General features: G+C 45.6%; 1 protein-coding gene across 1 annotated transcript; it reads left to right on the top strand.

Annotated features, from left to right (window-relative positions):
* Positions 1–4,186: 4,186 nt before the first annotated feature.
* LOC142777261 (uncharacterized) lies at positions 4,187–8,075 on the top strand. Its single transcript, XM_075881583.1, has 3 exons — positions 4,187–4,270; positions 6,351–6,409; positions 6,664–8,075. The coding sequence occupies exon 3, from the start codon at positions 6,765–6,767 to the stop codon at positions 7,824–7,826; it is 1,062 nt and encodes a 353-aa protein (XP_075737698.1). The 5' UTR covers positions 4,187–4,270; positions 6,351–6,409; positions 6,664–6,764; the 3' UTR covers positions 7,827–8,075.
* The last annotated feature ends 1,135 nt before the right edge of the window (positions 8,076–9,210 follow it).

The raw sequence follows: 9,210 nt of genomic DNA, 5'->3' as shown, positions 1-9,210 counted from the left end.
TTTATATGGACCAAAACAAGAACACGCATCATATGCCCAGAAATTGCCCCGCCGCGGTGGTCTGGTGGCTAAGGTACTCGGCTGCTGACCCGCAGGTGGCGGCATCGAATGCCGGCTGCGGTGGCTGAATTTCCGATGGAGGCGTAAATGTTGCAGGCCCATGTGATCAGATTTGGGTGCATAGTAAAGAAACCCAGGTGGTAGATATTTCCGGAGACCTCTACTACTTCGTCTCTCATAATCATATGGTGGTTTTGGGGCAATGAACCCCACATATCAATCAATTATACCCAGAAATTACTCGCTTTGGGTAGCAGAAATTGTTGATGCATGGCACTGCAGTCGTTGCCGAAACGTACTTTTGAAACAAACGAAAATGTCAAACGCTGCACTGTCGCCCATTTCTGTAACATCACAGCACTCGCGGTCCATATCAAGAAAACGGTCAATAAATAATTCTCGACTAAGTCGCACAAGGCTTGAAACGGCAAAACTGGACGACTTTGAAGGCTATAGTCCGGTTGTTTCTGGGCCACTTCTACATCATAGCGAGGTGATGGAGGTTGCTTCTAGGTTGTACTAGACTTTAGCTCGCTTGGTTGTTTCTTCGTTTATTCTCTCCAGCGCGAGTTAAGCCACATACAGCCACAAGCATGACACGGTCGTCCTAACTCCAGAGCCATGATCATTCTCCGAAACCATCAAGCGCTCGCACCTCTCACAGGTCATGGTACCATTGTCTTCAGCGTAAGCCTTTCATCCCTTCGGGGTCTTCACGCAGCCACCGTTGCCTTTCGCGTTCCTCAGCATTCTCACGTTGTGTGCCCTCGGGCTGTGCAGCTCGCCGCCATTGCTTTGAAGTCATCTGTAGGGCGAATTCTGTACCAATGGAGATTAGGGGTAATTACCCCATTTTTGTGGCACATGTGCGTTCATGGTACTGTGTGTAAGTCAAAGTTTTTGAAGGTTTTGATTCATTCTCGTTGTATGAAACGTGTATTTTGGAATGCTCATGTTGCTTGTATCAGTGCCTCTCATATTGTCAACGTGCTTTTTGCTCGCCAAGTCCCGGGATTTATTTAGGCCTTTCCGTCGCCTCTGAATGTCGTGACACTTAAAAACGTTCTGCAAATGCCGCATTTTAGTTGATTAACAGCATCCTCAAGATGCGGCACGAGTGTGAAAAAAAAAGAAAAAAGTAGAAGCCACGGTTTCTCGTGTTTGTTGTCTTGGGGTATAAACAAGTTGCACTCCCTCTCTCTTTTTTGTTATGGGGTTTCTTTCGTGGCATAATTTATTTGGTTATTATTTATTTAATTAAGTAGTTATTTGATGATTGTTCATAATCTTCATGGCAGGTTAGCGACGTTGCATTAATACTGCGTTCAGTGAGACACACGAAATATATCTGTCGTTGAAGTAATTAAATGTCGTAACGTTTACTTACGTAAGGTATATTCAAGCACAATACTGCATATATGGAAAAAAATTGAGCTGTTAGTTGAGAATTTCGGAATATGTGAGCGCCGGAAGAGTGTTTTTTTAAGCGAGGCTTCAATGACTCCTTAAGGAGAACTATTATAGAAATAAACGTAATTATTTCTACGGATCTCAAAACTTGAAGCAGCGATGTATAGCTATCTGATCAGCTTGAGCGAACCAGTGGTGTTATTCTGAGCTTCCGCTAATTTCTGTGAGATTTGACATAAGCGTGACGTGTACAGAGGCGCGACGTTACGTACAGGAGATATGAAACACGAAGATTCGTGCAAATAAGCAACATTTTCTTTTTTAAACTGCGAATGCAACAGCAACAAAAAATGAAGCAAAAGTGAAGCGTTTATTTTAAGGTCATGAAGCAGAAACTGTTACTTGCATTCAGTACGTTTCAGTCACTAAGCAACCCAGTCAAGCCAGCGTCTACTTTACGCACGTCGTTAATTTGTGAAGTGTTTCGGAGTTTTTGTATGGACTGCGTGCTGAAAAGTGGGCCAAGATGCTAGATTTTATTCCTTATCGTCACCATATTTATGTGGCCCTTTGAGTCTTGCTGCCAGTAGTTCCAATAGAGCTGCTAAAGACGCTAACGAAGCGCTTTTACTGGCTGGGGCACCAGCCGAAGGCTGACGCTGAAGATCTAAAATGGTGGCAGCGTGAGCTCAAGAGAATGAATTGCAGCACAATCAGGTAACCTTGCATTTCAGTCGAGTGGTCTTAGATTTCTAGCTGTGCACACGCTTATTTCAGGAGGATCGGTGGAAATCCGTTTGATTCGGCGACGCAGGTTTCGATGGGCGACGCCCGCATTATTACAGTTGTGGACGTCGGCTCCGTGTTGTACTGTGACGGCCTCCATGTTCTTAAGGCCCACGGCGTTCATACGCGCTCCCCACAGTAAAAACAAAAAACGAGGAGCTCCACAGTATTGAAAGTATTGATAATGCCTCTTCCGTTTCTTCTCGTTTTTTTTTTCTTTTGGTGGTGGATCAGTGCCCAGTTTATTTGGAAGGGCCAACTAGTCCTATAGCGAGTTATGCTATTCACAACGACTCCGATGCGCGAATTATGAACCTGAAGTCATTCTATAAAGACAAACCATGCAAACACGGACCCAAGAAAAGAGTGTGGCAGCTTGGGATGACATGACGATATATATAGCATGAGAACAAAACAACGACACAGAGACAAGAACACTCGTGTCCTTCTTGTCTCTCTGTCGTCGTTTTGTTTTCGCGCTATAATTATCGCCAAGAAAGGAGTCATGGAACCACAAACAGAAGCGTTTGTGGTGTTCTCACTTCTTTTTTGAGTGCGTGTTCGAACGCCATGTACTCTCTAGAAGGAATACATACCAACTAGCTCAGCCTTCTGTAGAGATGCCGAACTGTCTTGATCATTAGAGTGGTGCAATACTTTTCATAAAAGTGCACTGAGACTACTCCTAATAAAATTAGTCAGGTAAGTATAGGAAAGCACGAGCAATATCACCTAAGTTTCAGGACCTCGGGTAATGCACAAACAGTTGAATCTGAAAGATATGGCCCAGAGGCAAATTCTAATTCACTTATAAAATGTATCCCCGTTGGTGATAATGATGGAAGGAATACGAAACGTGGATAAGAAGTCTATAATGGTCACAGACAACGAAAAAAAGAATTATAATATTTTACCTGGTTGATGTTACTTTGCACTGGCAGCACTAAGAAGTGCATGAAGTGCATGCAGAGATATCTTTTTCGCCAATGTTCTTGCTTTTAAACTGGTTGCATAATATTAGAGGCACCCTTTTTGTTGGCAGCAGTTAATGATGAGACAATCATAGGAAAAAAGAGACAACTTGACTGCTTTTTATTATTGTAAGGACGAATCATAACATTGTTCCTCACGAACTATAAAAAAGGCTATTTCACCAAGACACTTTGAAAATAATTTCAGAGGAAGGTGAATCACCTTGCAAAAAGTTCTGAAATATTAAGCATAACTCGTGCATGTACACATTGTAGTGCACAGGCGAAACCAAGACAGACTTGAATAACACCGACACAACACTGTGTCCATGTCATTGCGATCTTCATTGGTTCACTTTGTGCGCTCCATCTATGTTTTGCATTGCCAAAAAGCGCGAGCTTGTGCTCTTGTATGTACGAGTGGCTACGAAACGACCAGCTTTTGTGCAGCAGCTGGGAGAGTCGTACACTATCACATCTAACATTATGTTCTACACTTGCCTCACATTGTAATTTAGGTACTGAAAACAACGCTCTGGAATGAAATTTAAGGTTGCATGAACTGGTGCAAAAGAATGCAGGCTTTTTTCAAAGTTGCTATAACCTCAACAAAATAGTCTTACTGTGAATCACTCTAGAAGATGAGCATGTTTTTGCCTGACTACCTGGTTCGATTAGAATTCCCTCAACGAAAGGACAAAACGAAGCTTTTGTGAGAGTCCAATTTCAGCAAGAACAAACATATAAAGGTGATGAAAAAAGAACACACAAAAATTGAGCGGCTACCTTACTGTGAACAAGAAAGCAGCTTTTGTCAGGATGCCATGCCTGCAGAACACAAGTACAGGTGATAGGCACAGGACCTAACAAAATTTAAGTGGCTACTTTGCCAAAAGAGAAAAAAAAGAGCTTCTTGTGTTTCACACTTATACGTAGATCTCGCATGAATGCCACATGCAGGGGCACCCAGCTGTGCACGCTGCAGAAGGTGATCCCTCCTGGTACACGCCTACTGCCGCCAGATCGTCGCTATTGTTGTAAAGGTCTGCATCTTCTAGTTCGAGATCAGTGCCAGAAATTTTGTCTTCCTTAGAGAGCTGCTGCCTAACACTGAGGTTGTGAATCACCACGCTAACTTTCACGATGTCTGACATGGAGAGTGCGCCATGGTTGTCCTCTGTAGATCTGGAGGCCCTCAAAGTGGGCTTTGAGGACTTAGATGCGCCATTCAACGACAAACCACAGCGCCGAGTGGGTGCGGCTGATCCAGGAAGCTGTGGATCCCGCAGGATATGCTCCAGGGATACGAACAAGTAGCCATACAAAGTCGCAGTGGTTACACACTGTGTCCTGCGCAAGAGAGTGTTCTTTTAGCATAATATAAACATATGCTTGAATACGTAACAAACATTTCTTCCTTCTTTTTAAAAGGTACCATGTCAGTGTACTGTTCTTCCTTTATGATATCTAGGCATATACGCAAAATTACTTCTCTGGATGGTTTAGCTGATTCCAACTTCCGAAATACTCCAAGAAGAAAAATGGGTTATGAATAAAAGGTCTTGAATCACTGCTCGATTCCTTCGTCAGAGGGATAAAACACGAAGATGCCGAAGTGCAACCTTTCACTGCTTTCATAGACTAGGTGAAGAGGGTGTGAGAAGGCAAGTGTTCTCTGGTGATAAGGGTGTCGTCCTTTTTTTAGTTGCATAAAACTGATGTGTGGGTGGAGGCTGCAGACGTGAAGTGCACTCGAGCTTTCGTAACACTTGGTTTTGCTGTGCTTATGCTGTAAATGCAAAATCACAGATATTTTTTTCGCAATCTTTTGGATTTTATCTAGTGAGTTTTTTTATTTAGCGTGAGTACCTTTGAGATGTCATTTGAATTATTTTACTTATATGAAGCACTAGGCAGTGCTTGATTATTTGTATTTCTTTTCTCAAAGTAGTTCTCCTTTATATACGCATAATTTGTTTCTGTGTATGTACCTTTACCACGGCAATTACCGCGGTCTTACCACGACTTGGCTTAATTACCTTGGTCATAGGACGTCCTGACCTAACAAACTAGTATACTGACCAGCCAAATATTGTTAATTAGCCGACCACGCGTGGTCGGGTGCTGGCGGACGATGAAGATGACAAAGAAGGCGCGCACCGGCTGAGCAGTGCGCTCTAATGTACAGGCTCACCCTAATGATTAACACGTGGCCTTTAGGTTTAAGGGCGTTGGCGATGTTGTGAGGAGCTCGCCCAGAACGTATGTATTGCTGACTATTCAAAGGCAAACTTAGTGCAGGCACTGAAGCTTCAAAATGAATTTAAACAGCCCGTGGCTTTAAAAAACATCCCCGGAAAAACTTCTGACACTTTTATGGCATGGATGAAGTCTTGCGCTCCTGCCATAAAACATGATGGAACGACAAACAAATGAAAGAAGACGCATCTCGTTTCAACTTTGTCTGCTGTCCTTAACGCGAAGTCGGGTTCTATCGTTACCATTAACACGCAGCGCTCAAGGGTGGATTTGACTTTTTCCCACTGTTGGCTCATTCAAAAAAACGGTGTCGTCAGGATTCGGAAATATCCGGAGTTTCGCCAGGCCCGGGCAATCCTGCTTAGCGCCCCTCGTTTTACCACGGACGCTCCTTTTGTGAAGATGTATATCTGCATTTTACATTGTTCGCGTAAACGTTTATATCTGTACTATAATATTACTCTTGGCTCTACTGACTTGATTACTTATGCATTTTTTTCGCTCCTTAGACTTGTTCACCATGACCACTGTTGGCCCGTCTTAAGTTTCAAATTTCAGCAGAGTAGATCTTCGGCAAATCATTCCCTGCCCAACCCACACAAAAAGAAATATTGTCGTCATAAACAGATTTGTGAAACAGAAATTGGGTAAATCCCACTGCTCGCCACTGGTTCATTAAAACTGAAGATGGAAACAATTAACCTGTTCAACTGGCAAGTGCTGCAGAATGTACTGCGGCCAAGATGATTATATTTTGCTCAATTCTAATGACGTCCACACCAGAATTTCTGCGAAACGAGGTTCATGATGACTTGTTAAATTTTAGAGAATTCCACTAATTATTCCAAATATTCTCTGCTTCAGGAACCAGGTGTAAGCAGAAGGAACTGTACGGCCCTATGCAAATTCATGGGTGACACAAGGTGGGTACATTATTAGTAGAACAGTGAAAATCAGTGATTCGATATTTTGGAAAATCACCAATTTGTTGATCCTGTATCACAATTTGTTTTGTTTCGGAAGAAACTTTGCTACTTGGACCAAATCGCTTTCAAAACCTGCTACCCCTAATGCTCTTCTATTTTTTGAACGTGAATAATTTTTCATCACCCTGTCTTTTCCTTTCCTCAATCTTCACATTACATTTACCATTGGTACCTTGCCAAATCCTCCGCAGTGGGTAGGTGCCCTTAATACAGGAGCAAGTAGACATCATCGACATTATTGCCAAGCGTGGATGACGAAGACGCGCAGAGAGTGATCACGGACAACCAAGCAATGTCACAGGCAAAAGAGACCACGAACGCAACGAAGTCTGAACTGAGAAATCAATGCATCTGCCCGGAAGACACCCCTACACATGCCAAGACACCTAAGCCGAAGAAACGCAAACGTGACGATGCAGCGGATCACAAGGAGGGCTTCATTACTCACCTCGTCCCGACTACGCGTCGTAAGTTGAGCGCGCTTCGATGTCCGCCGACCCCGCGATGCCCCGCCCCGAACCCCAAGGTACCTCAGCGGGATCAAACGAACATGCTGATGTCGACTGGCGAGCAGCCTGCCGTCGCCCTGGAGCCGCCGCTATGGAAAGCCGCCATGACACCACACTTAACGACAGCGTCCTCGCAGTACCTCTCATGGTCAACGGGGATCTCCGGCACTCGCAGTGCCCGCGGTGGCCAACCCGGCTCACGGAAACGACCGCGGCTGGCACCCGAACTACTTTATCGGCCACTGCTGCGCGGCTCGCCGCGACTACTCGTCGGCCCCCAACACGATGGCGATTCCTCCGTAAGCCATGACATTCGTTGGTCACATGTACCAGAGCGTGGCAGAGGTGCACCCGACGCGTCTGGAGACGGCGACATGAATGTGGTCCCCAAGGACAAGTACGATGACCGCAAGAGCAAGTGGCGCGGCAAGAAGTGTCACAACTCAACTGAAGATTCATCGGACTCTTACCGGCTTAAGAGCCGTCGAAACGTCTTCTGGGGGCACGAGGTGCTGCCTACGTCGGGCTCACCTACAGTGGCTCCATACAAGCAGCCATCCCTGCTGCAGTCTGAAGAGGCTACGCCCACCCTGGTTGTCAAGCCTCTTTCGCCCCCGCTACGTAGCCCACCACCGGAGGACAACAAGCATGTCACACCATATTCGCTCGGCGGGTACCCATTGGGCAGTCACGCGCAGGGCGCCTACGACAACGCGCAGGACGAAGATCATACAGAGGAAGAGGAGATGCATGGTGGCTGCAATATTGTGGCCTGCATCGTCTTAATCGTCTCGGTGGGGCTGTGTGTCATCATCACAGTTCTGCTTGCCTTGTACGCAGTGTGAATGGCCAAGGTCCACTAGGGTGGCAAGGTCGCTCGCTAAACTTGCTCAAGGGTTGATCCAGCGAGGGTGCGTAAGGTGAGCACAGAAATGAGAAAAAATGGCGACCACGTGGATTGCGGATATGGGAAAGCTCGTTCGCTAAGTGTGGAGAAGGACATGACAACCATTCTTGAGATGATGTGCACATGCTTTTCTCCGTCAGGATACACGGCGTTGTGGCAGCAACGAGGCGGCCGTACGTAACCGGTACTTCATGGTCCCTGTCCTTCTTTTTAATAATGCAGAAACATCATGCCAACTGTGGAGAGAAATAAAGTTCCGGAACAGTATAGTGGTTCGCACTAACGTAAGACGTGACAATATCAGCACCGACCTGTCAGTTGTGCTTGGTATAGGAAAGTAAGGGCTTTTTGTCCTTCAGAGAGCATCATACAAAGAATATACGAGGATTCAAAAAGAAAAAAAGGTAAGTGTGGCAGTTGAAACGAAGACCACATTTTTCGACCTAAAATCAAATATTTCGTTTTTAACAGCGATATCATAAACAGTAAACTAGGAGTTAGAATGGGTGAAGCCCGTAATACCCGTGTTACACAGGCAAAGCAAGCTGGGTTACGACCAACCACGGTTAACTACGTTGAACCACGGTTAGCGCCAACCATGATTCACCGAACTTACACACCGCGAAAGGATCCTCGGCTAAGGTGGCTAACGCCATCTGAGGTAGACCAAATTAACTGACGCACTACTCAAGAGAGCCACTTCCTTGCGTAGATATGCTTCGATTACATTCAGCAGTAACCAGGACAAAATGTCATATATGCCCCAAAGTATACTCATGTACTTACCGGTATCTCTTGTTCACATTGTCCATCTTTTTCCGGGCTTCCTTTGGGATGAATTGCTCCGCGTCAAGCAGAAGTCCGGCGCTCAACTCGGCTGTAAGTGCAACGTGCATCTTTGCACTGCGTGACGTGCTCCTGAGATCACGCAGATGATTTTCCCTTAACCTTATCAGGCGGATATTCATAACCTTTCAGGTGGATCAGCTTTTCCCATAACCTTCCGCGGTTCTTGCTGTCCGGTTAGTCCGTTTTTCACGCGCGCTCGCCGGCATACACTTGCAGTGTCTAGAAATACACTGGCTAGTGTGCCGAGCGCGCGCAATCCGTAGAAGAGAGGGGGCTTCGCATGTGATGACTGCACTCAGATGCCACAAGTGGCGCTGCGTGTCGAGTGGGTGCACGGACGCGCGACATTTCTCTCGCCCTGTTGCTGCTGGAGCCCCGCGAAGTGTAAAATCAGTGTGCGACAGCTATCATCTGTTTTACTGTGAAGTTCGACGACGCCATATGTAGGCTGCAACATCCTGAGATGTTAAAAG

The sequence above is a fragment of the Rhipicephalus microplus genome, chromosome X (genome assembly GCF_043290135.1).
Source record: "Rhipicephalus microplus isolate Deutch F79 chromosome X, USDA_Rmic, whole genome shotgun sequence".
Taxonomy (NCBI): Eukaryota; Metazoa; Arthropoda; class Arachnida; order Ixodida; family Ixodidae; genus Rhipicephalus; species Rhipicephalus microplus.
Note: the sequence above shows the minus strand (reverse complement) of the source record. Positions and strands in the feature narration are given on the sequence as shown.